The following is a 27,416-nucleotide window of genomic DNA, read 5'->3' as shown; positions in this document are numbered from 1 at the left end:
TACATTCAAAAAATGAAATTGAATAAAAAAGATGAAAACAAAAATCTAAAATTGATGAAAATGAAAATGACCTACATGACAATATATCAAAGAGAGAACATAACCATAGCAAAAAGCAATGAATTCAAGTCAACTTTGAACACAGTGCTCTACCTGCACATGATTTAGAAGGATCAAGATACGAGGAACTGCCAAGAAATCTTGAGTTTAGAAGGTTTGTTGCGGTGTTAGTACTGGTATGTGATTCTCATCTGGTTTCTGTATATTATAGAATAAATGATCAAATACATTGATGCTGTCGTGAACTAGGGTTTTCACTGAGGCAGAAGGAAGATATAAATATGGAAAGAAGAAGACTTTCTGATGTTGGATTTTGACATGGAGGTATGAATTCATGATTTAAAACTATATCTGGGTGAAAGGTATACTGTTTACTGCATTACATCTATATCTCCATAGATATATTTATGCAAATATATATATGCTTTGTCCATTGTAAGGGCCTGGAAGAATGACATCCCAGTGACAGTGAGCACAAGAACTCTGATCTAATTTTCTTTTTTTTTTTTAAGATTTTATTTTTATTTATTTGACAGACAGAGATCACAAGTAGGCAGAGAGGCAGGCAGAGAGAGAGAGAGAGAGGAAGGGAAGCAGGCTCCCTGCTGAGCAGAAAGCCCGATGCGGGGCTCGATTCCAGGATGCTGGGATCATGACCTGAGCCTAAGGCAGAGGCTTTAACCCGCTGAGCCACCCGATGCGGGGCTCGATTCCAGGATGCTGGGATCATGACCTGAGCCTAAGGCAGAGGCTTTAACCCGCTGAGCCACCCAGGCACCCCTGATCTAATTTTCTAAGTGCCATTTCCTCCTAAAAGCAGCAAGGGTTTTCCTGCCAAGGGCAGAGAAGATTCAATAAAATGTTAGTAGGTCTTGGGTCAGAAAACAATGAAGTACTCAAAGATTGATAGGGTATTATATAGGTAAAATCAAAGGAACCAGGTGAGGGGGCTTCCACTGACCAAATATCGGGAATTTGAGCACCAAAAGTAATAATAGTGATATAGTAATAGTAATAGTAATTATAGTAAGTGAATTAAGTTGGATTTAAAAATGCAGGAGTCCACACTGAGTCGACACTGTTACTCAAAAAGGGGAAGGTCAGGAAGGGGAGCTGGGAAGGGAAGAAGGATGAGAAGCAGGGGGAAAAATGAGAAAAGGAGAAAAAAGGGGGTACTCTTCTTTAGATGGGTAGAAGAAAGATAGCATTAGAAAATCACCATTTTATACACAGTTCAATAAGCATTCATTGGTGTGTACTTATACCCCTTGCGCAAAACAATTCATGTGGTTCAGCCTATGGCTACAGACAGTCTCTGCTGCAGTAGGAGAGAGGTATGGTTGAAATAAAAAAGAAAGGGAGGCCAGGCCTGAAAATTCTCTGAATGGACAAAAAAACCCAAACCAAACCAAACCAAAACGAAAAAACAGTTTAATCAAACAAAGCTTAATTTGCAAGACTAACTTCACCTGGATAATGTCTTGCTTATGCCTCTGAAAATCCCAAGCAAGGGTTGAGCTGTTTGTTAAGGTTGATAAGAGGTAATCACTGACCAGCTCCCTGTTGTTTAAGGAAATTCTAATATAACCAATCGCTGTGAAGAATAGCCACTGCTTTCTGGCAATAGAAGCTGTTTATTTTTATTTTTTTATTTTTATTTTTTTTAAAGATTTTATTTATTTATTTGAGAGAGAGACAGTGAGAGAGAGAATGAGCGAGGAGAAGGTCAGAGAGCGAAGCAGACTCCCCATGGAGCTGGGAGCCCGATGTGGGACTCGATCCCGGGAATCCGGGATCACGCCCTGAGCCGGAGGCAGTCGTCCAACCAACTGAGCCACCCAGGCGCCCCTAGAAGCTGTTTATAACGTAATTCTGACCCTCCTTCCATGTTCTGGTTTGAGTGCTCCCAGTTTGCAAATTGTCGTTCTGATGTGTGCACAATAAACTTTTACTGATTACTGGCTTAGTGATTCCTTGGTGTTACCTCTAACATTTCTGAGCTTCTGACAGTATCTTTGTGGAGAGATTGGCCAGCCCATGCCTTGATCAAGCGATCCAGCTTGGTGGTACAGATGATGGGACAAAAGAACATGGAGATACACATCACCTCCCACTTCTACTAAAATGTTTGGTCTGAATCTGATCATAAGAGAGCAATTCGAAAAATCCAAAATGATGCAGTCTACAAGACATTTGGCCTGGACTTTTCCAATATGTGGAAGTTACGAAAGATTTTGACAAAGTGAAAGTCCTAGTAGATAAAAGGAGTTTCTAGAGAGGCACGGTGTTAAACAGAAAGAATGAATCTTGGGTAAATCCCGAGTGTGCAATTGTATGACATTTTGGGACAATAAAGGAAATTTAAATAAAGACAGTATGTTGAATGATATGACAGAAATGGTATTAAGTTTCTTATACATGATAATAGTGAGATGTTTAGGGGCGAGGCAGGGTTGTGTGCGACTTTCCAAAGGTTGGGGGTGGGGCCTACATTGTGAGAGGACGCAAATGTGAAATGGTGGTCTTGAGTGAAGGTTATACGCTTCATAGTACTATTTTTGCAACTTTTTTAATTTTTAAAAGATTTTATTTATTTATTTGAAGACAGAAATTACAAGTAGGCAGAGAGGCAGGCGGGGGCGGGGAAGCAGGCTCCCCACTGAACAGAGAGCCCCATGCGGGGCTGGATCCTAGGATTCTGGGATCATGACCTGAGCCAAAGGCAGAGGCTTTAACCCACTGAGCCACCCAGGCGCCCCTAGTTTTGCAACTCTTCATCGGTCCGTCAATTTTCAAATTAAAAAACTGGGATTAAAAAAATTAGTGAGCGGGGCTCCTGGGTGGCTCAGTGGGTTAAGCTGCTGCCTTCGGCTCAGGTCATGATCTCGGGGACCTGGAATCGAGTCCCGCATCGGGCTCTCTGCTCAGCAGGGAGCCTGCTTCCTCCTCTCTCTCTCTGCCTGCCTCTCTGCCTACTTGTAATCTCTTTGTCAAATAAATAAAATCTTTAAAAAAAAAAAATTAGTGAGCTCTCCCTTTCTCCGACTGCGGAGGTTCACATAGGGAAGCAGCACCCCAAGAAGCCTCCAGTTCCGAGGCTCCCGGTGCGTTCCCTAAAGTTTCTCTTGCACTGCGGAGTGGAGCCCGGAGGCCGTGGGAGCCACCGAGTTCCCACAGCTCCCCGCCTGGTCAGCAGGGAGCGGGCTACTCAGTGCCCGGTCCCTCCGCGGTCAGCCAGTCGCCGGCCGTCATGGGCGTGGCCACGGCCCGGGCAGCCAATGGGAGCCGCGGCAGAGGGCGGAGCCCCGCGGGGTGAAATGGGCGGGGCCGCTCGCGGCTCCGGAGCTTTTTCTTCAGCTCCGGTGCGGGTTGGCTACGCGCGCGCTTGAGCGCAGGTAGCGGGGCTGGGGGAAGTCGCTGCCGCCGGGTAAGTGTCTGAGCATCAGTGCCTGCTTCGGGTCTCCCCTCCACCGGCCCGTCCCTCTTTCGCCGCGGCGTCCTGAACTGGTCGGTATGGGACTCCCTGCCCGGCCGCGGGCGGTGCTGCCCCTCCGGTCGGCCTCGGCCGGGGCTGGGACTGCGGTCGGATTGCAGCCCGGGAGAGCGCCGACAGGGCCGGGCGTGCTCAGCGTCTGCCGCTGCTAGCCGGTTTGCTTGCGGAGCCCGGCTCCCTGGGGCGCGAGGTTCCGGGGCTGGGCCGCGCTCTTCCGGCAGGGGCGCCGGCGGCGGGAGCGCCGGCTGCAGGGCCTCATCACTTGGCGGCGTGGGGTGCCTTATGCCCCCGCGTCACAGGTCCCAACTGTGCGGCCCGGTCCCCACGGTGTGTTTCTCCTGCCTCTGCATCCTTCCCACTCGCGTTTCACTCGGAGTGTGCGGCACCGGTGCCCGACTGCGTCCTACTCTGGGAAAGGGCACAGTGGGCTTTGAATTGCTCCTGCAGGTTGGCTCACGTTTGTAGGGACGGGTGCACTTCATTTGCTTGGAAGGTTAATGTAGGTCTGGATCTTAGAGTCTTTCTAGGTGTAAATTCGTGTAAAGCGTTTGCGGTGTTCATCATTGCTGCTCCTGCGCCAGAAGAGCAGAACAGTGTTGGGACTGTCCTACAGATTCTAGTTTTCGTCTTCCTCGGGTACTGAAAAAAGTTGAAAGGCCTGAACGGTGGTCTTGGCTTTGCCGCTGCCAAATTTTGTGATAGTGGGCTCAGTTAATTCGTATGAAATGAGGTATGACTTCTAAGATTCCTTTTAAATTCCACGTTTCATAAGGCTGTGATGAGTTTATTTTCCATACTGTACCTTGAAAGAGAATGGGAAATGAAAGTCTATGAAAGGCAAACATATGAGGAACAAAGATTTAAGAGGGCACAGTAGTTTAGAGATTGTGATTCCAGTTTAAGACTGCAGACTGAAAAGGAAACCTAAGTAAATCTGAAAGAACTTATCCAGAATTAATTATAAAACACAAACTTGGAAAGCTTTCAGAAGTTCCAGAAGCAATTACTGTCGTATATTTTACCTCTTTTTGCAGCTGTGCAAATGAGGTAAGGAGAGAATAAGTACTAAGTGAGAGAGGATATAGTAATTTAGTACATATCTAAAGATTTGGAATCCTTAATTTGTGTAGGCATTTCCACTCAGGAAACACTTTAAAAAAATGGGTGGAAAGTTTGTATATCCTTTGCAGGAAAATCGTACATTTATTCCGATTGTGCAGAATTTCAGCACTGCCACCCGCTAATATTTTTTTAATATCTTTTGGAAAATAACATCTGGCTTTGTAGTACAGAGAGGAGAAAGATCACGTGTTCCTTCAGGGAGACCTTAGTTTGCCTACTTGGTAGCTGTGTGACTAGGAAAACTCACTTTTCCTCTCTGAGGCTGTCTTTCCTCAATTGTGAAATGTGGCTAACGTTCCTTATTTCATAGGGTTGTAAGGATTAAATAAAATTATTTGTGTGGAAAATCTATAGCAATGCCTGGCATGGAAGATACTCAGTAAAGATGGCTGTGGTTATAGCATGGTGTTTAAAACGCAGCAGAGAAGTGGTCCCGAGATTTAGAAGGGCTAAAGGGTATGGCCTAAAGAGGAGTGCAGAGTGGGAAGTGATCACAGGCACTGGTATGCCCGGCACTGGAGTTTTTCCAAAGTTGTAATCCCTTCCCTGGGTCTCAGGCTGAGCTGTCATCCAGACACTAGTGACTGCTAAGGACAGAAGGCTCCCTGACTGTGCTGGCCTGTTGTGCTTGGGACTTTCTCAAAGAATTGTGTTAGGAAGTTAAGTAACGTATGTAAGAAAAACCCTTCCAAAGAGCGCTCCAAAACAAAGAAATGGTTCAGTTTACTGAAAAGAGATTTCAGCTTGAGATAGCCTCAACCCTGTCTCTGCCTGCGGTGGCCAGCATACCGTACTGAACATAATGTCTCCTATTCCAGCTTTAGCTAGAACCTTCTCTTGTTGGATCAACAACTGATACTGTCTGATTAGCCAAAGTAGTCTTTCTTTTCTTTTTTCTTCTTCTTCTTCTTCTTCTTTTTTTTTTTAAGAGTCTATTTACTTATTTGTCAGAGAGATAGAACACAAGCAGGGGGAGCAGCAGGCAGAGGGAGAAGAAGGCTCCCTGCTAAGCAAGGAGCCCAATGCGGGACTGGATCCCAGAACCCTGAGATCATGACCTGAGCCGAAGGCAGCTGCTTGACTGAGCCACCCAGGCGTCCCTAAGATATTCTTTCTTTGACACAGCAAACATTAACGTGGGAAGGCAGGCAGCAGGCTTAACTCCCCAGTAATCTAGTCCTAGCATTAGGAAAGCGAAAGAGAAGAGCTGGAAGGTAATTTTTACCCTATTCCTAGCTAACTTTTAAAAATTATAATTGAAATTTAAAAATAAATAAATAAATAAATAAAATAAAATAAAAATTATAATTGAATAGAAAGTAAGTGCTGTCTCAGAGTTTAACCTGGGGATGCAGGAATGGACACTCATTTGGGGAAGATGAGTTTATGGTCCAGGCGCATCTGAATGGGAACAGCTGGGTGTGTGCCCCGCCCACTTGATTCAAAACCCTGGAGAGGCACTTCTACAGCAGTTTTGAGTTCTAGTTGAGTATTTGCATTTGAACCCAGAACTTTTGGGTTTTGATCAAAACTGACAGAAGATGGGGAGTGGGGGCAGCAGGCGGGCGGGGAGGGGCACCCGGGTGGCTTAGTTGGTAAAGCGTCTGTTTAGGTCAGGTCATGATCCTGGCTCAGGTCGTGATCGTGATCCCTGCTCAGGTCCTGGTCCTGGCCCAGCGTCTGCTCAGCTGGGAGCCTGCTTCTTCTCCTCTTGCCCTCTGTCCCTTCCCTCCCCCCTACCCCAACTCGTGCTTTCTTGCTCACTCCCTTGCTCTCACTCTCTCTCAAATAAATAAAATCTTGGGGGGGGGGAACCTGATGTAAGACAAAGACGCCAAAAGTAGCCATTAAAACTAAGCTAGTAAAACAAATAAGTAGTGGCAGGAAACCAGAAGGTTAATCGCTGAGATGGCATGAGGCCATATGGCATTAGAGTCTTTAAAAAAATTTTTGTTTTGCTTCTAAATTTGAGATTAGTTATGATTCCATTTCCTATAAAGTTTTGCTGACAGTTTGCAGGAAACCTTCTATACATACATGTGTGTAGAAAAAGAGTCACTACTAAATAAGATGAGTAAGGGGCGCCTGTGGGGCTCAGTTGTTAAGCGTCTGCCTTCCACTCAGGTCATGATCCCAGGGTCCTTGGATCAAGTCCCACATTGAGCTCCCTGCTCAGCAGGAAGCCTACTTCTCCCTCGCCCACTCCCTCTGCTTGTGTTCCCTCTGTTCTGTCTCTCTGTCAAATAAGTAAATTAAAATAAATAAATAAATAAATGAGTAAGGAGAAGGATAAGCTCTAACATCATCACTGAGAATTAACTACGTAAAGTGGGCATTTAAGTGGTAAGTGTTCCAAGGTGCGAATTGGGCACCACATATATAACTCACTGATTTTCAGTAACAGCACAGATGCTTTGGATGTCCCCGACGTCCTCATTCCGTAGGTGGGGCCCTAGGGTCTGAACTTTTCAGAAGCTTGGTCGTCAGCTTAGGAACTCCTAATAAGGAGTTTTGTGTGCCACACAGATGCTTACCGCGTACATAGTATCATAGACCAGAACGGGCTGTTGGGGGGTGGGGGAGTGGGGATCAACTGGGTAATGGTTTTCTTTTCTGGGGATGAGATTTTGGAACTAGATAGCCCCAGGCGCTCACCACCACCACCAGCATCCTGAATGTGTAATGTGCCTCTGAATTGTTTACCAAATGGCTTATTTTATTAGTATGAGAATTTCACCACCGTGAACAACTCCCAAAATTTATTTAAATACTATCTTTGTATACTGTGTATTGGAAAAAAAAAAAACAACTATTGCTGTTTAGATTGACTGCCTACCTTCTGAATATTATAGTGTCTCAAGACTTTTAAATTAAGTACATTTTTGTTTTTTATAAGATGCTGCTTATCAGTACTACCTTTTTGAGGGTGCTTAGCATCTTTTTCTCCTTAATTAAAACATCATCGCTCCTTTATGTTGCATACAGCCTCAAGTTGTAGCAGAAGGAACACTGTATTTGGAATCAGAAGCCTTGGGTTGGAGGCCCAATTCTACACCGTCAGCTGTGTGCCCTTGGGCAAGGCACCTTGCTTGAGACTCTTAGTCTGTTTTTCTGTTCTCCCATCCCAAACTTGTTGGGGGATCCAGTGATATCGTTTGTATCAGACACTTTTCTAATGGCAAATTATAGTGCTTCCGCGTGTCACTGTTACATAGTTACTGCTTTGTTTTTCTTAATTTGAATTCAGCAGAATCCTAGAATGGATTAAGAATGGTACTAGTGGAAAAAAAAATAAAAAATAAAAAAAAAAGAATGGTACTAGTGGAATGTTAATAAGTTATTGAATTTATTATTAACGTGTTCTGACAGTGTATATAGCTTATAGTATTAATCATTATATTATTAATATCATTAGGTTAAGAATTAGTTATGTACAGATATTATTAAATGTTTGTAAGGATGATAGGGAGTTGAGATGAGTTTTTGTGGGCAGGACTTGTTCTTGGTCCTGAAACATAAAGCAAATGATGATTTTTCAGGTTCCATGCTTATAGAGACCTTTATCTTACCTTTTTTTTTTTTTTTAAAGATTTTACTTATTTAACAGAGAGAGAGACTGCAGGAGAGGAAACACAAGCAGGGGGAGTGGGAGTGGGAGAAGCAGGCTTCCCTTCTGACAATCAGAGAGCTGGATGTGGGACTCGATCCCAGAACCCTGGGATCATACATGACCTGAGCCCAAGGCAGATGCTTAAGGACTGAGCCACCCAGGCGCCACTATCTTACTCACTTGTGACCAGTCTGAATTCGGTTAATGTCTGTAAATGTAGATGTATTTAGAGTCTCCTTTGGGTTCCTTGTGCTTTTTCTTAGTTTAAGCAAGCCCCTGGGCCTTGTTGCAAGCTGCCATTTTTGGCAATAATGACTTGTGGCAGGCCTTTCTTGAGAAATGTAGTCTTAGGAAACTTGTAAAAACCCTGGGCGTATCGCTCACCAAAAATGATTATAATAAATTAGGAATTTTATTTCAAATCACAGTAATTATGGTGATGGTATACATGCAAATATGTGTTAATTTGCATGTTTTCTCCTGTTATTGGCAGAGGCCAGATTTACCAACTAAAAGTGCGTAAAACTGCAGAATGTGTAATAAATGTGTGGGACTGGGCATGGCAGGTGTGTAAATACGTGTCACAGCGTGTGAGCACCTTTTAAGTGAAAGGAAGATGGAAGGTGACAATTGTTGACTGTATTTTTTGTGCTAGTTTGAAGGTGTATATTTATTCCCCACTATGGGAGTACAAACTAGGCATTTTACTTAGCATAGTCAATAAAAATATGGGCCCTATTTCTAATTGGTTGTGTTAGCTGCTTGGAAGGTGATGACGTTGTTGAGGAAAAACCCTAGAGGTTAGTAGGAACTTCCCTAGGAAGGATGACCTGTGACTCTGACCCCAGAGTCCACCCCTTTCCTTCACACCAAGACACCTCCCAGCTCTTAACGTGATATGGATAAGAAAAGAAAACTAACATTTATGGAGTGTGAACTAGAAGTACACTGTGGTACTTTGGAGTAATTGTCATTTTATCTTGGGACACTGGGTTGCAACATTTTTTTGCTCTAGTGGACCTAAGGGACAAAGACAGTGGCGACAAATGGCACATAGTTGTTGAGTGAAAATGCGTGGATTTTAGATAAAATGGACTACCCAGAAAATAGCCTCCCATGTGTTCCACTAAATACATTCACTATATTATGGGAACAGCATATTGCGTTACTTAAGGCCTGAATGCTGTTTAAGGCAACTGATAAAATGAGATTTGTAGGTAGCTGAGCTTTGCTTTCTGAAGGCGAGGCTCCCCCGAGCTACTGGGGTGGGGTGGTGGTGGGGTCTGTGGTTCACATACAGCATCTGATGGCAGTCTCCAGATGGAACACAGGTTTAAAGAAGAAACTGCTTGTGCGTGGAGTTACGACTTTGACATGCCTTCCTTTTGTGTCCAGGGAAGACCTTGTCGGAGGCTATGTTTCTCTGATCCAGGAGAAGGGACGGTGGTGAAGATGTCGGCCCTCAACTGGAAGCCCTTTGTGTACGGAGGGCTGGCCTCCATTACAGCGGAATGTGGTAAGGAACCCCCCGGGGGTGGGGGGCACTCAGGTCCCTTGCTTGCTGCTCTGTGTGGTGTTTGATGTGACCGTAGTTCCAGCACTGCATGTGAGAGTATAAAACATTAATCTCCGATTTCAAAATTGTCTTCTTTTGGTATGTTTTTCCGACACATGGTCATCTGGCTGCCAGGAGTTTAGAGTTCAGCGTTCAGTGTGGAGAAAGTGGAACTTGTTAATCAAACAGCAGGTCTTATCAGCCATTTGTAGATTACATCTGTCTGGGTGTGCCTGGTCCTTCCCCACTGCGCCCCCGTGAGCGCCTGGGGCTAGAGACTGTGCTGAGCGCCCCTGGTCTTCCCCGAGCCCATTAGCCACACTGTGTCTGGGACCTCCTCCTCTGCTGAGCTCCACGTCACATCCTGGTTAGCACTGTCTACGTCCTGGCATAATTCGCTCAAAGCATATCCTGAGCTGCTCCCGAGTGCCAGGTGCTGGGCTGGACAGGTGGTGCTCCCAAGGCTTGGTTGCTGCTGTCCTGGGACAGGGGCTGCCCCTGAGGGGCTTCTGAGGACCAGGGCTGGGGGGTGAAGGCGTTTGAACCACCCACCCGCTTGGCTGCCTGTGTGGGCGGGCTCTCCCGTGGCCAGGGTGGGTCACCTTTGCTGAGAATGAGTGTTACATGTTTCTTTGGACTCTCCGTGAGGCACTGGGTTAAACTTTTTTTTTTTAAGATTTTATTTATTTATTTGACAAACAGAGATCACAAGTAGGCAGAGAGGCAGGCAGAGAGAGAGGGGGAAGCAGGCTCCCTACTGAGCAGAGAGCCCGATGGAGGGCTCGAGCCCAGGACCCTGAGATCATGAAGGCAGAGGCTTAACCCACTGAGCCACCCAGGTGCCTCTGGGTTAAACATTTTTCCCTGCATGAAACAGATTGGCTTTTACACTACAGAACACAAAGTGAGACATTCCTTTAGAAAGGAACTTCTCTCTCTTCATTCATATTGAACCGGATTTTAGCTTTCGGAAATGCAAAAAAATAGTAACATATTTTAAAATTTCCTACTCGTGTAAATCATTCCGAGTACCTACCTTTCACAGCAGTGCAGCTTCTCAAATCCTATGTCAAATAATATGGAAACTACATAAAAATGTAAAGAAAGGAAGGTATGTTTATGAATCTTTGGGGTCTTTTTAATCTTTTGGTTCCTAGTTTTTTTCCTAAATAGAGAAAAGATTGCAAAGTATTTGCTATTTCTCAATTCTGTTTCTTTGTTTATGTTATAGTCGAAATGTTTCCTCAGTAATAGGTCACCATGTATCCTTTATTTAGTGGAATTTCTTTTTATTGAGTGAAATATTTCTTTTTTTAAAAAATTCTAAGGTACTTTTCCAATTGACTTAACCAAGACCCGGCTCCAGATTCAAGGCCAGATGAATGATGCAAACTTCAAAGAAATCAGGTATCGAGGAATGTTGCACGCATTAGTGCGGATAGGCAAAGAAGAAGGGCTGAAAGCTCTGTACTCAGGGTAAGTAGACTTCTGCACGTTTATATTTGATTATTGATCTTCCAAATGAAATAGACTGAAAAGTGAGATGTCATAGAGAAAAAGTAGAAATTTGAGGTATATTTGAAAAGAGCAAGTAGTTTGGGAGATTTTTCATGTTTCATTTCAATTTTATTTTCTGTGTATCTCTTAAGTAGTGAACTTTGTGGTGAAAGTATGTTTTTATTATTTTCAAATACAGATACTAATGCAAAAATTACATTTCAAAAAAATTCCATTATTCAGTGTTTCTTTCTGAGAAAAGCCCTTCCCCTTGGCTATTCTGAATTACCGAGGTTTTTGCTCTAAGGAAAATGATGGCATGTTCTCTGTGGGTAAGGGTTGTGAACAACGTTTCTTTAGTCCAACATTTAGGGAACAGTGTGCTGAAGGCAGGGGATAGGAAAGTAAGTAAGACAGGTGCCTATGTCAGCCCGAGTTCTGGAGAAAACAGAATTCACTTGGGTGGTTTCAGTGAGGAGACTTTAATGGAGGGGCTACTTGAGGGTTAAGGGAACAAAAAGGAAGAATATTGAGGTACCTAGAAACGATCAAAGTGAGTTGTTACCAACCCTAGGACCAAAAGGCCAAGGACAGGAATGGTGTTAGCAGAGCCTGTTAGGACGAGAGTCTTGAAGGAGCAAACAGTAGTTGTGGGGGGATGATGCTTCGGTAGCGCCCAGGGAGAGGAGAATCCCTCTTCCTGCTCCCTCCATCCCATTGTCGGCTGGTGGAATCTACCTGGAAGTCAGTCAGGAGAGCCTGAATGACTCATCTGTGAGCACCTCCCTCTCAGGGTGCAGAGCATCCCCGAGAAGGCTGAGACTGGATCTGGGAGCACAGAAGGAGATCAGCAGCAACACACTGTCACGAAGGAGCTGTTGCTTAGTTGGGGCTGCAGATGTGTGAAGAGGGGGTATGATGGATTCTGATAATGAGTGCTAGGGTCTGGTAGAGGCAGGCCATCAAGCCCAGACTACGAGGACAGGGGAGAGTGTGTTTTGGGAAGGCTGCTTGATCCAGGCAGTGCCCAGTGTGAGCTTGAAGGATCAAGAAGAGTGAGTTAACCAGGTGTAGTTAGAAGGGAATTGTGTTTCTACAGAGCCGGTAGAATGTGCAGGAAAGCTTGGTACATTCTAGGAACTGCAAGTAAGGTGGCGTGGGTATGGTGTGGGAGGCAGTGAGCAGAAAGAGCTGGAGCCATAGTAAAGAGTCAGGGCGTGGACAGCCTCGGGGTGGGCTAGGCATTCTGATTTCATCTGGTCCACCAGAGGGCCCATATCCCTTCCCTGGTCCGGGAAATAGAGAGGAGAGCTGATCAGTTGAAGGGGAAGAACATTCAGTCCACTGTGGAATTCTGGATCTGGAGATGGGCTGGGGGTAGGATGTGCACTGAGAAATCTGCAAAGTGGTTGGAAATGCATGGTTGGATCAGTGTTGGAAGCCAGAATTAGGCGTCCTGAGTCTGTATGGTGCTGGAAACGTGGGAGTGGATGAGATCTCCCGGGTAGTGTGTGGAGCGGGGAGAGAAGAAAGCACAGGATGGAATTCTGGGGATCCCCCAGAGGACAGAAGTAGGAGGCAGTGGAGAAAAGGAAACAAATGAGAAGGGGATGTTGTGGAGCTCAGGGAGGAGACAGCTGCACGGAGGGCAGGGTGGACAGTAGCAGATACCACAGAGAGGTCATGTAAGGTACTGAGTGGAACACCTGATTAATTTAGTGACAGAGATGTCAACTGGTCACCTTGGTGAGGGCAGTTTTGATGGAGAGGGGAGAGGGAAGGGGGACTGCATTTTGAGGAGGAGCTGGGAAATTCAGGAACAGCTGGGGTGGACAACTGCCCCCGGGTGGTTCTGGGGTCCAGAAGGCTAAGAGAGGGAAAGGACTAGAACAGGGCCTCCAACGAGGTGGGAGAGGTGCTCCAGAGAAGTAGTAAAGAATGCTGGCTGCTTGCAGAGGGCGGGTTTCACCAGGAGCTTGGACCCGAGAGAGAAGAGAGAGCCATTTCCCTTGAACATCGGTGAGCAAACAGAACTTCACGGTCACTTATCTTTTCTGGAAGGATAACTACAAGGGGTTGAGCTTTCACTTAGTAAACTAATAATTTGCGCAAATTTAACTGAACACAACTATATTTTTTGTTGGATTTTGAATTGTGAGAAACCTGGTTTAGCATAGTTTGATTGTAGAAGGCAAACACATGGTTGCATCTGTGTGTATGCGTGTGTGTGTGTGTGTGTGTGTTCTAGAGGATTTAAAGTGATTTTTAGGATCTTTGTCCTTTTGTATGTTGGTGTGACAGGATCGCCCCTGCAATGTTACGCCAGGCTTCCTATGGCACAATCAAGATAGGCACTTACCAGAGCTTGAAGCGACTGTTTGTGGAACACCAAGAAGGTGAGTGGGGAGTCTTTTTTCCACTTGTGGATAGGAGCTGGGTGGGTTGTGTGTCTCTAGTCAAGGTGAGATCAGATTTTCTTGAGCCTAATTGTGACTTTACTACTGCTGAGGAGAAAACTGGCTGGAAAATCTGAATGCATAGTGCTTAAAGCCAGTCTGTTCTTACCTGAACTTAGGGGAATGATGGTGATGGTTAAAGAAGGGGCAGTCTTAACAAATTTTTAGTTGTCCCCATCTCCAAGACACCCAGACTGGTATGTTGTTGTAGTTAAAAATTTCCAAAATCAGGAATTGTTGCCTATTTTTCAGGAAAGCAGTGAATACCCTCCTTAGTATCATGAACTGAATTCTAATACTCTATTGCTTGTTGACTCTGTGACTTTGCTTTAATCCATACAACTTTTTTTTTTTTTTTTTTTACAACTTTATCTTCTGGGTATCTTCTAGGAGTGTTTTTTTTTGTTTTTTTAAGATTTATTTATTTATTGGAGAGAGAGAGAGAGTGTGTGCTCACATGCCCTAGTGGGGGAAGGGGCAGAGGGACAGGGAGAATCTCAAGCCGACTTTGCTCAGCTGAGCATGGAGCCTGACTTGGGGTTCGATCCAGGACCTGAGCTGAAATCAAGAGTTGGATGCTTAACCAGCTGAACCACCTAGGGGCTCCAGGAGTGTATCTTTTTTATTCTCCTATGGGATATACCTCATCTTAATTACTAGAGTGGTCTGCATTTAACACAAGAGTGTATTGGTATATGGTTGTCTACTTTGCATGAGAATTCACATTCCTTTTTTGGTATCAAGTCATTTTGCTAGGCAGAATCCCATTAAGCCAGCAAAATTCCTAATATTTTAAAAATTGCTTGATTCAGGGGCTACTGGCTGGCTCAGTCACTGAAACACGTGACTCTTGATCTTAGGGTCATAAGTTCAAGACCCACACTGGGTATAGAGATTCTTTAAAAAAAATTAAAAATCTTTTTAAAAATTGCTTTATTTATAAAGCAGAGATTTTACTATTCTCTGAAGATGTATAAGCAGTATGTAAACGAGTTACACCTATATTTGAGCGACTGATACAAAGAGCTCTGTGCATATGAAAAGCTGAATAATATGTGCTTGTTTATAGATGAAACTCTACTGATAAATGTGGTGTGTGGAATTCTCTCTGGAGTCATATCCTCAACCATCGCTAATCCAACTGATGTTTTGAAAGTAAGCAGTGCGATTCATTATCTTTTTTTTTTTTTTTTAAGATTTTATTTATTTATTTGACAGAGATCACAAGTAGGCAGAGAGGCAGGCAGAGAGAGAGGAGAAAGCAGCTCCCTCCTGAGCAGAGAGCCTGATGCTGGACTCGATCCCAGAACCCTGGGATCATGACCTGAGCTGAAGATGGAGGCTTTAACCCACTGAGCCAGCCACGCGCCCCGCAGTCCCTATCTTTCAGGCATACTCCACGTTTTCTTATTGACAACAACATTCAGATAATGAAAAGCTGTGAATATAACATAATGTATATGTGAACTTGTTTATAATTTAAATGCCATGAAGACTGTAACTTTGAAACCTCCACTGGGTGGATTTCCCACTGATCTGGAAGGAACTCAAAAGTAGAGCTCATGGAGACAAGGTTTTTGGTGATTAAGCAGAGAAAGAATTTGGGCTTGGGTACATTTGAATTTCATTTTTCACTGAAAATCTTCCAGGTTTTATTGGTTCATTAAAAATGGATGGGCTGCAGGTTCTACACAACTTGGCTCACTGATGACCATTTCTGAATGCGTGATGTTATCCGTTAACTTGATTTCAGGAAATACGAATGGAAGTATTTCCTTACCACAGTTAGACATTACGTATTGGATGACCTTGTTGCCAACACCAGGGTACAGCCTCCTTAAATTCTTTCTGGAATAAGACAAGGAAATAAACTAATTAAACGAAATAGAAATTAGTCAGGACTTCCTTTTTCTTTTCTTTTCTTTCTTTTTTTTTTAAGATTTTTATTAGAGAGAAAGAGAGCATGAGCAGTGGGGAGAGGGAGAGGAAGCCTCCCTCCTGAGCAGAGAGCCCGATGCAGGGCTTAATCCCAGGACCCTGGGATCATGACCTGAGCCGAAGGCCGATGCTGAACCCGAGCCACCTAGGTGCCCCAGGACTGACTTTGTCAAGGCTCTCAGGATGTTTGTCTTTGTCCCTCTCTCTCCTTTTTTTTTCCTATTAGCTAAACAGCATTCACTACTTCTGCCTTCTACTAGTTGAAATACTACATGCTTAGAATCCAAAAACAAATAAGATAAGGACCCTGCCCTCAGATCCTTCACTCTAATTAGAGATTCTGATAGACATTAGAGTTTTGTGCAACAGTGTGTAGAGTACAGCATGTGTGAAGGTGCTTTTGCTGGGATTTTGTTGGGAAAGAGTGGAGAGAAATATCCATATGTCCCTTAATCTCTCAAACATACATATGGGCTTATAGAAAGGCAGTTCCTGTATTTTGGTTTATTTTCCCATGTTAGCATGGCAGTAACACTTTCCTTTAGAAGTTAGAGATAATTGCTCCCTAAACAAAAATAAGAAACAAATTTTTAGTGGGAAATCCCTTTTAATTTTAAAAAAAATTTGGAGAGCTACATCAAACATTATTTTTATGTTGGAATCTTGGTCATACAAATTCTGTGGCTGTTGTCAAGGTTATTTGTACGTTCAAGTGTAACAGTGTGACGGGCATCGTGTGGTCATCTTGTGCTCAGCTCGCTTGCATACCTTTTGGTTCAGCTGGTTGGAAAGAGTAGAGGCTTGAAGTAACTAATTAAGAAATACCCTTGCCCATGCTTTGTACTGCCACGTATGCTGGATACTCTTATCAGTTACATGAAATCTTAGCATACCATCACATTCTCTTTCCCGTTCAGTAACTTAGAAGAAAATATCTCATTTTTTTTTCCCTTTTCAAAAGACTACTTTCAGAAATCCATTTTTGGGGACACTTAATGAGCTCTGGACTCTACTGGATGCATTTTGTTGATTCCAGAGTGTCTCAGAACCAATCCTTATGAATGTTAAATCCTCATAAATATAAATCCTTATAAATCCTACTAGGGCATTTTAAACTAGCATTACGGTCCTATGCATACTGCAGTTCTTTTAATGGTTAGTAAACAGCAGATTGAATAGTTTTGAGAAGTCTACATTTGGAGAGAAATGTGCTTTCCTTCTCATGTTCGTCTTTAAAATAATCTCCAGATTCGGATGCAGGCACAGAGCAGCGCGATTCAAGGTGGGATGATAGGCAACTTCGTTAACATTTACCAGCAAGAGGGAGCAAGGGGCCTGTGGAAGGTAAGTCTGCACAACAGAGCCAACTTCCTGACTAAGTTCTTCCCTGTTTTCCTTCTTTGAATTTATTTTTCCTATTTCCATCCTCTTCTTTAATCCGAATGGCAAAATGGCATATAGGAAGAAGAGTGACGTCTGCCCTCAAAATTGCTTTTCTTCCTTAATTTTATTGTCTGTAGAATGGAAATTACAAGGAATATGTCATCGTTTTAAAGTACCTTTTGAATAATTCATGGGTAAGACATTCTGTGAAGATGGAGCATTTTTTTGTTTGTTTACTTAAAAAAAATTCTTATAGAGAAGGGTTTTCTAGGTTATAGTTACGATGGATTTTTTGATCTGTGTGATTTCTTGATCCATAAGTGAAGACCGTGAATAAGTGCTGGTATGGGCTGCTGCTCCCTGGTATTCCAGTGACCCGTCAGTTCACAGAGTAGACCCTAAAGGTCATCCAGTAGGGTCCTCAGTATGTACTTGGAAACCGGAGCCTCTGTGAGGAGACTTGGCCTGGCCAAGTTCTGGCCAAAATCGTACAGTTAGTGCCAGAATCAGAACCGGGCGTGGGACTTCTTTATCGTCTGGACTTTTCTACTCTGTCACTGTGTAGTTTTTTCCCAAGGCTGGTTCCACAGAGAGCTGTCTAAAACTTGGTTATTCTTATTTTTATGCAGGGCGTGTCCCTTACGGCCCAGAGGGCTGCCATCGTAGTTGGCGTGGAGCTGCCGGTCTATGACCTCACCAAGAAGCATCTGATTCTCTCGGGCCTCATGGGAGACACTGTGTATACCCACTTCCTGTATGTTTAGAGATTTTTTTTTTTAAAAGATTTTGTTTATTTATTTGACAGAGATCACAAGCAGGCAGAGAAGCAGGCAGAGAGAGAGGAGGAAGCAGGTTCCCGGCTGAGCAGAGAGCCCGATGCGGGGCTCGATCCCAGGACCCTGAGATCATGACCTGAGCTGAAGGCAGAGGCTTTAACCCACTGAGCCACCCAGGCCCCCTAGAGATTTTTTTTTTAAATGATATTTTAGGGATGCATTAATTCAGGGTGGCAGTTTGCTATAAATGTATAGAAATTTTAAAGAAGGTTTATGATAAAAGTATTATATCCTCATATTTGAAAAGTTACAGTTCAAAAGTAAACCAAGAAAAAGTAAAAGTCCTTATTATCTGTTTACATAGGTAACCATGGTCAACAGCTTGGTTTTTGGGCACATGCAGATAAATGTATATCTATAAATGTATATATATGTGTCTATAAATGTATATCATGTGTACTTATTACACAAGCAAGATCATGCTTAGCATTCTCTTTTTATTTTTATTATTTTAGTTTTTTAGCTTTATTGAGCTATAACTGACAAATCTGTGAGCTATTAAAAGCATATGACATAATGATTGATATGCATACACAATGTGAAAGGCTCTGCCCCAGAGTTCATTGACGTTATTTCATATGTTTATCCTTGTATGTGTGTGTGTGTGAAAACATTTAACTTTTACTTTCCTGGCAAATTTCAGTTATATGATAGTGTTCTCAGCTATGGTCACCCTATTATATATTAGATCCTCAGACCTTGTTCATTTTAGAGCTGAAGATTATGCCCCTTCACCGGCCTCTCCCTATTTCCTCCTTCCCTCACCCCTTGCAACACTTTTCTACTCTGTTTCTAGGGTTCTATGTTTTTTGTTTGTAGATTCCACATATAAGTGGTACCATGCAGTATTTGTTGTTGCTTCCTTTTTTAAATTTAATAATATGCTCCAGTTATCTTTCCATATACATACATACAGACTTCATGAATTTACAATAGCTGCAGGTTAGTATGGATGTATCATGGTTTCATCCACTGAGGGCTGATTTTTGCCCCTCAAGGGACCTTTGGCAATTTCTGGAGACTGTTCAGATGGATAGGGTTAGGGAATACTGTTGGCATGTCCTTCGTGGAGGCCAGGGAGCTGGTCAACAGCTTACAGTGTACAGGACAGTCCCCCACGACACAGACTTGCCTGATCCCCAAAATGTTAGAAGTGTGGAAGTTGAGACACAGTGCCCTGAGTTGATGGATACCAAGTGTGGTCTTAGTCTTGTGAGATGGAAAGTTTCGTAGACCCGGAGACCCCTCGGGGGGTGGAGTGGGGAGGCATTACAATGAGGACTTTTTCTCTGCTCTCCCAGAATGGTATGGTTATGATAGGGCTAAAATTACTTTGATGCCTGCTTATAGCAAACAGATGCGATAAATCATCATTGGAGGACATTCCTTCATGTTTCTATGATTCTTTGACATTCCGGAACCTCAAAGGTATTCTTAGTTGGGGCCAGAATTTAGAAGCCACTATAGTCAGTGCCATATTTAAGAAGTTGATGCAGCACTCTAGTGATGGGCCTCCTCCTGGGGACCTTGCCTCCTGTTACATGTCACTTTGGCGATGTTGGGGAGGAGGCTGTTTCCTGCCCCTGCTAGTGATGGTTGTGGCTCAGTGGTGGTGAACTGTTCATTTTTCCATTGGTATCTTTTTTCACAGCTCAAGTTTCACCTGTGGTCTGGCTGGGGCCCTGGCCTCCAACCCCGTGGATGTTGTGAGAACACGTATGATGAATCAGAGAGTCCTTCGGGATGGCACGTGCTCTGGCTACACAGGTACCCTGGACTGCTTATTACAGGTGAGAGTGGATGTGCCCCTGGGCAGGGTCATGTGGTCCTTGCATGGCTTATTAGCTTCCTTGCTCCCCTCTGAAGAGTTTTCTTATCACCATGAAAAAAACAAGGGTTAGAGCAAGACAGACCTGTGGGTTGGTCACTTGTGACTGTCTGACTTTGGTGGAGGTTCAGACTCTACCTCAGTTTCCTCATAAGTGAGATGGGACAATAATAGCACGTGTGTCATAGGGTTCTTGTAAAAATCATTGAGATGATGCCTACAAAACAGGATAGTGCCTGGATTCATGCGTAGTAAGCCTTGTTAGTATAATAATAATAAGGGACACTTATGAAATAAGCTAATCTATTTTACTTACTCTTCACTATTCTAGTGGTTTGTTTCAGTCATTGGAACTGCCCCCGAAATGTGTGTGTGTGTGTGTGTATGAATATAGACCTACATGTTCACACACACGTATTTGTATATATATGTTTAACTGAAGAAGGGACTAAATTTTGAGGGTGTTATAACTAACATGAATGATGCTCCAAAACCTTGAGAAGGTGCCCAGTTTAGGCCACACTGGGGCTAATTTTATAAATACAAAATCTTGATGAATCTTTAGAAATGAAAGTTCATTTCCTTTATACCGCTGCTCTGCTGTAAAGGGAGAGAAAATAGTCAGATTTTCTGCCATCATAGTAGAACTGTGTGTCCTTCCAAAGTGTACCTCCCTCCTCTCGAGTCCTGCTGGAATGAATATCCCGCATTCAGACATCTCTCAAAAGAACACATCGCTCTTACTGTACTTTTCAGTGTGAACAGTGGGGCCTCCTGTTCACGAGGGGAGGCAGGTTCGCAGCTGTCTCCCGACTAGATTGCCAGCAGCCCAGCATCCGGGTCTGCTTTGCTGTTCCTTTTCTCTGGTGTGACGCGGGCATGGCCTAGGCTTCAAGTGCTGCTGCAGCGGAGCAGAGATGCGTGTCTTTATCCACCTAGAGACGTGAAGTAGATGCTCTGAATTAGGTCTTTACCGCCATTGCTTCACTTCTTTCCCACCTGCTCGTGAGCCCACGTGGCCAAGAGGCAGGCGACTCCAGCTGGGCCTCAGTCTCCCTTCTCCCTCCTCCAGCTGCTCTCTGGCTGTTGGGGCGTGGGCGCGTTTGACACGGAGCCTTAGTCTTCCCCGACGCAGAAGCCTTTAAAAAACAAAAAGGGGCAGGGGGCAATGAGGTTTTAAACAGTCTTTTCGAACAGGATTTTATTTTTAAGAAACACAGATCATTTGGTCTGGCTCCTAATGAATTATTAACACATTTGACCTAATTGGAAAGTTCAAGTTAACTTGTTTTTCTCCCCCCTCCTTGTAACAGACATGGAAGAATGAAGGGTTTTTTGCTCTGTATAAAGGATTTTGGCCAAATTGGTTGAGACTTGGTCCTTGGAATATCATTGTATCCTTTTCTGTCCCAGTGCATCTTAAGAAAGATGGAGCTCGAAGAAGATTGTATAAACTGTCATGTTATTCATGATAATTTAGAAGTACCTTCTTTTGAATTCCTCTGATTCTGAGAGATAATAATTCAGTTTTTATCTCAGCAGGTATAAAATCTCTAGGCTGGGCTATATGAATCTTGATTTAGTGCTGGTATTATTGAAAGGGAATGACATCAATACAGATTTCTATTGAGACTGTTTTAGAAGCTGAGAATACTTAAGAGTACAAGGAGAGACAGGGATTGATTTGATATCCCAAACCACCCTGGGGAAGGATGTGGTTTGACAGCGGTGTTCTAGAAAGCTTATTTTAGAGAATGCCTGAGGATAAACGGGAATTAGCTCCTGAGTTATTGGGCGGATTAACACTGTTTCCTGTATGCCAAGTGGGAGGCAGGTTCATCCGACAGGGAAGGGCAGAATTACAAAGAAGGGAATGTGGTTTTCACCATCCCCTTTCTCTTTATCTGTGCCTCCCCCCTGCTGAAGGCCTGCCTCACCGTGACCCTTGAGGAGAGCTTCCCAGGACTTGCTGTCTCTGTTCCACACAGAATTTACTGTCCTGGAAAGTCTGCCCACCTCAGCGGTCACCAGAGCTAGCCAGGGGGGATGTCATCTACAAAGGGGCTCTGGGAGCTGGTGCTAAGGGATTTGGATATCTCTGCTGTGGTGGTTCTGTTCCAGGCTGACCTTGGGAGGCCGGTGGGAAGATCTTATGGGATGGATAAGGATGGAGTCCCTCATGTTCAGTCCTGCCCATGGCACATGGTCTGCCCAGGCTTATCTGTTAAAGGTGCTTGTCTGTGACCCTGTTTTTAGGGGTCTGGGTTGTTAAGATGGCGTCTTCTCTGTGAGCCTTAACCGGTAACCGCAGTTCTTTGTGACCTATGAGCAGTTGAAGAAATTGGACTTGTGACAAGTCAAGGCTGCATGAGACAGCGCTCTGAAGACACTCCCTTTCGAACCAATAAAGCATCCTGCGTGTCACGCTGCTTCTCACTGCTTGGTTCACCACAGATTCTAAAGGGGTTAGATCAGATTGCTGTGTGTTGGCAGTGGACGCCGTGCATCGACTGTTTCATGCTAGAAACTAACATCCAAACACGAGTCCTTACCATGCAAGTGCCCTTCGACATCAAAGACCGCATGTGGAACATACATTATTTCTTGCTAAAGAGAACTTGCGAGAAGATCAGGAACTGGGTGTCGTTTTCTTCAGGGGAGAGCTGAGAATGCCAGGCTGCTCTAGAGAAGCTCATCGGAACCATGGAATAGAGCCTCCAAGAGGGTGTTGTTTTTCCTGAACTGGGGATTGTCCCTTCTCGTCAGCTGAAGAAACTTCACACGTGGAGACCTGGCCCTTTCAACTCCAGGTGGAAACAGTACAGGAAACAGAGCCCTGGTTTTATAATTTCCTATTTTGGCAGGATCCTTCACTTAAAATAAGTAATTTTCAGCCTTTGAAGGCTTGACCTTTGTGAGGAATTGTTAGGAAGTATTAATCTCTAAGTCCATGACGGTGGGATGTGTTGGCTTTTGAACATGGCAGGGTCCACATTGATGGAAGATCTTTGAGGCAGCTGGGGTTCAGTCTTAGGTAATGTTAGCAGTTTGCTCTGATTTTTAGCAAAGTTTATTATTTCTGTAAAATGGGGATGATAACCTGTATTGATATGGAGGGTCAAATGAAGACAAGAATAGCTTCTAGTTGCCTGCATGGTGGGTAGGCGATGGACCTCAGCCCTGCTGTTGTCCCGCCAGAATCCCAGCATCAACAGGCTGGTGTAAAGAAGAGAGAGTAGTTTCATGATGGGACTCTCACTGGAATCCCTAGCAAAGCCCCTCATCAAGGCCTTGTGAAAAAAGAGAACACGGTCTAAGTTTTATTATGTTTTCCGTAGCAAGATGTTGTGAGGGAATCAGAGTTGATTTTTCCAGATTTCTCAGTTTTTACTTTAGTTCAGGTTATCTATTAAGGTATGTCCTGTTATATTAAGGAAGTTATATTAAGGAAGTCCTCAGACTTCCCGTTCAGTTTGGTTGGAAAACACTTGCTTGAAAATTTAGAAACTATCTCTTCAGTGCTGCACCTGTTTTCCGGCTTCTGAAAATAATATATAGTCTCTTCCTTTCTTTCCCTAAGACAACAAAAATCATTCTCCCTCTTCTTTCTCACCTTCATCTTGTTCTTTTCAAACTACAAAGTGACTCTGAGAACCCAAAGAACTTTACACTTCTAGAAGACAGCCCAGGGAAGGGGACTTATTTACTTGGGTACCTTCAGTTCTTCCATTCGAGAACATGACACACTGACGGGGGCTCTGGGACGGACCCTCCTACTAAAGTATTTGCGGGGCAGGTTCTCAGTTTGTTCCCGCCCTGGATCACCACCTTCCTTGTACCCAGCATTGAAGGTGTGTAGGTTTCTCTTCCGGATGGGGCCTTTTCCCTGCCAATCACGTTCACGTTGCCTTCTCTATGAACGTTTACTTTGAAAAAGATTTCGTGAGGTAGAAATGTTATTTCCAAACTCGAGACAAAGTCATTAAGAAGAGAAGCGGTGGAGTGGCGTGTAGGTGTTTGGTTAAAGACTTAGTTGAAAGTCCAGATCCCCTTGCCCACTCTAGACGTGACTGCAGAGCAAGCGCACTGGGGCCTGGCTCCCGGTACTGAACCATTATCTTTAGACAAAGATTTTTTTTCTTCTTACCAAAACATTCCATTGATCTGGTCAGGGCTTTCTCAGAAAGGCTTTCACTTTTGGGTTCCTCTAGTTCAAAGGATTACTTTTTTAAGAACCACTTTTTTTTTTTAAATGAAGAAAACATTGTATTTTTAAAGTGTACATTAAATTTCTAAAATAGTAGAAGCAAGTTCATTTTGAAGACCAAGAGTCAACGTCATGCAATGTTGATTGTATCAATTTATTCAAATTATGTACATGTTCATACCAGGATGAAAAGAAATGGAAACCTCACTATAAAAGTTGAGCACATTTTTTAAAGACAAAAATGAAGTATTTCTCCAGGGTAGATTTATAAAACACGTTATATAGAACAGGATCTTCACCTGTTCTGGTTTTTCTGCTTCCTGAAGGAGTTCATGCAATTGTTAAGCTTCTAACCAAGAGAGAACTTAAGGACTTGGAGAGTCGGTGCCCTTATTTTCAGGGGTGTGACTACAAGTCCCCCAGCCCCCTTGGATATTGCTTAAATGTGGCAAAAGGATTTTTAGCTTTTATAACTAAAATGAAGATCATGGATTTTTTTTTGGTCTGCTCGTGGATTTGTATAATCATCGATGCTGAATGTTGCCGATCTGTGATATAAAAAGGCTCCTGTTCTCCATATTTATTCATGAGCTAGAAATAGTATGTATTATGTAAAGACTATACATTTTTCATAAGCCTTTATATCTCAAGCTCTTTTATTTAAGCATTGTTGGAATATGTGGCATAAGCTTTGTTTCATTGTTTAATAAACAGGAATAATACATAACAATCCAAATGATTTGTGTTTATTTTGGATAAATAGAAACCTTTAAACAAAGATAAGCTCCAAAGAGTCCAGAAGGTTGGAGTAAAAATAAATGGCACTTGTGAAAGTGGCTACAGACATTTCTCCTCATGGAGAAGTTGTTGGGGGGTCATTTTTTTTTTTTTAATTTTTAAATAATCTCTACACCCAATGTGGGGCTTGAACTTACAATGTGAGATCAAGAATTTCATGCTTTATCATGTGAACCAGCCAGGTACCCCAGGATCACCCTCCTTATTGCCTGAACATCTGTGTGACCTCCCACTATATGAAATCCTCTGTAGCCCAGCAGAGGCCAGTGACTTTGATCCATGGACTGGCTGGGTAAGGTCCTCTGGAGATGCAGAATACCAGGGTGATGGCATGGGTGCCTTGAGCCTTCAGGTTCCCTCTGTCCTCCCAGCGTTTGGCATTGGCAAGAGACGGGCTGGGATGTTTGGTTAACTGTTGATCAGGCAAAGGCACCTGTGTTTGGCTTAGAAGAGCCATGGGCTAGAACACAAACCTAGTTCATTAAATTTTTCACCTAAAAATATTCTTGGGGCACCTGGCTGGCTCAGTCGGTGGAGCATGTGACTCTTGATCTCAGGGTCATGAGTTCAGGCCCCACACTGGGCGTAAAGCTTACTTAAAAAATAAAAATTAAAAAGAAACCTCTATAAGATTATAAAAAACATAACATGTTTTTTTTTTCTAGGTGCCTGTCTTACTAACATTTGAATTAAAGATGGTGGTTTATTGAAAAAAAAAAAAAAAGCCGGGAAAAATGGGCACTTTCTTAGTTCTCTTACCTGAGAGATTAAATGACACACACAATTGACTTCGTATGAAGGTTAGCGAGAACCACTGGCTGCTAGTGTTTCTCAAAGGCCTGTGGACAGTAGAACCGTCATGCGCATTATGGTACCTGTTAAGACATACTTGGCTTTTAGGGGCACCTGGGTGGCTCCGTAGGTTAAAGCCTCTGCCTTCAGCTCGGGTCATGATCCCAGGGTCCTGAGATCGAGCCCTGCATTGGGCTCTCCGCTCAATGGGGAGCCTGCTTCCTCCTCTTTCTCTCTCTCTGCCTGCCTCTCTGCCTACTTGTGATCTCTGTCTGTCAAATAAATAAATAAAAATCTTAAAAAAAAAAGAGACATATTTGGCTTTTAATCCAGGCTATTTATTTCTAAACTGGCAACTGGGAAGATAAGACACTAAATTTCTGGTAGAGTATAACTAGATCCATTCTGAAGCAAAACAGGAATACAAGACAAGGACAGTGTGTATAAATAGGTTTCTTGAAAGTTTGATGCAAATAACAGAATGAAGAACAGAAAACCTGGAAACTTCTATGTCTGTATATCCTCTGCTTAAATAATAATCCATACAATGGCTTACTGTATTGCTCTTGAGAAGAATGAATTAGATCTCATCTGGCTGACTTGGAAAGATATCCATAATACATTATTAAGTAGGAAAAACTTAAGGTGCAGGCTCCTGTGTATACCATGAACTCACTTCTTAGGGAGAAAACAAACTTAAGTTTGTAGGGAATGGATTTAAAGGGTATGTATTAGAGTTCTCCAGAGAAACAGAACCAACAGGGTGTGTGTGTATATGTCTGTATGTGTATATATACATGATTTATTTTAAGAAATAGGCTCATGCAGCTGTGGAGGATTGCCGAGTCTGAAATCAGGAGGACAGGCCAGTAGACTGTGGTGATTGTACCATTTTAATGTTCCTACCAGTAGTGCACAAGGGTTCTAATTTCTCTACATCCTGGTTAACGCTTGTTATTTTTTGTGTTTTTGAGAGCAGCTATCCTACTGTGTATGAGGTGTTATCTTGTGATGTGCATTTCTTGGCTGATTAGTGACATTGAATATCATGGCTTGATGGCCATTTGCATATCCTCTTTGGAGAAATGTTTATTCAGGTCCTTTATTTTTGAATTATGTTGTTTTTTGTTGTTGTGTTTCAGGAGTTTCATGATTAGCAGATATTTTCTCCCAATCTGTGAATTGCCTTTTTGCTTTATTGCCAGTGTCTTTTGATACACAAAACTTTTTAATTTTCATGAAATCTAATTTGGCTATTTTTATTGTTACCTGTGCCTTTGCTGTTCTGTCTAAGAAATCATTTCAGAATCCAATGTGGTAAAGCTTTTATACGGTTTTTTTTTTTAAGATGATTTTTAAAAAGATTTTATTTATTTATTTGACAGAGAGAAAGAGATCACAAATAGGCAGAGAGGCAGGCAGGGGGGTGGGGAACAGGCTCCCTGCTGAGCAGAGAAGCCCAATGCTGACTCAATCTCAGGACCCTGAGATTATGACCTGAGCTGAAGGCAGAGGCCCAACCCACTGAGCCACCCAGGCGCCCCTGTACTGTTTCTTTCTTTCTTTCTTTCTTTCTTTCTTTTTTTTTAACTTTTTGTTTATTTATTTTGCAGACAGATCACAAGTAGGCAGAGAGGCAGACAGAGAAAGAGAAGTGGGGGGAAGCAGGCTCCATGCTGACCCTGAGATCATGACCTGAGCTGAAGGCAGAGGCTTTAACCCACTGAGCCACCCAGGTGCCCCTGTGCTGTTTCTTTTAAGAGTCTTATTGTTTTAGTCTTTATTGTGTTAGATTTAGGCCGGTGGTTCATCTTGAATTAATTTTTAAAATTTTATTATTA

The 27,416-nt window shown here is 43.3% G+C and overlaps 1 protein-coding gene across 2 annotated transcripts; it reads left to right on the top strand.

Moving 5' to 3' along the window:
- The first annotated feature begins 312 nt into the window (after window positions 1-312).
- Window positions 313-24,715, top strand: SLC25A30 (solute carrier family 25 member 30). Of its 2 annotated transcripts, none has more exons than XM_044249757.1 (10): window positions 313-384; window positions 9,681-9,801; window positions 11,169-11,316; window positions 13,639-13,733; window positions 14,863-14,948; window positions 16,980-17,075; window positions 17,744-17,868; window positions 19,602-19,740; window positions 21,092-21,172; window positions 22,090-24,715. In XM_044249757.1, the coding sequence occupies exons 1-10, from the start codon at window positions 364-366 to the stop codon at window positions 22,129-22,131; spliced, it is 954 nt and encodes a 317-aa protein (XP_044105692.1). In that variant the 5' UTR covers window positions 313-363; the 3' UTR covers window positions 22,132-24,715. The 2 variants fall into 2 exon arrangements, with proteins under 2 accessions (XP_044105692.1, XP_044105693.1); XM_044249758.1 differs by lacking the exon at window positions 313-384 and adding an exon at window positions 3,389-3,487.
- Window positions 24,716-27,416: the final 2,701 nt, after the last annotated feature.

Source organism: Neovison vison, chromosome 5 (genome assembly GCF_020171115.1).
Source record: "Neovison vison isolate M4711 chromosome 5, ASM_NN_V1, whole genome shotgun sequence".
Lineage (NCBI taxonomy): Eukaryota > Metazoa > Chordata > Mammalia > Carnivora > Mustelidae > Neogale > Neogale vison.
Note: the sequence above shows the minus strand (reverse complement) of the source record. Positions and strands in the feature narration are given on the sequence as shown.

Excerpts from the sequence above, each read along its gene's own strand:
- SLC25A30 (XM_044249757.1), top strand. The coding sequence starts at position 364 with ATGTTGGATTTTGACATGGAG. Across the intron at positions 385-9,680 it reads TGTTGGATTTTGACATGGAG|GGAAGACCTTGTCGGAGGCT; the intron begins GTATGAATTCAT and ends TTTTGTGTCCAG. Across the intron at positions 11,317-13,638 it reads CTGAAAGCTCTGTACTCAGG|GATCGCCCCTGCAATGTTAC; the intron begins GTAAGTAGACTT and ends TTGGTGTGACAG.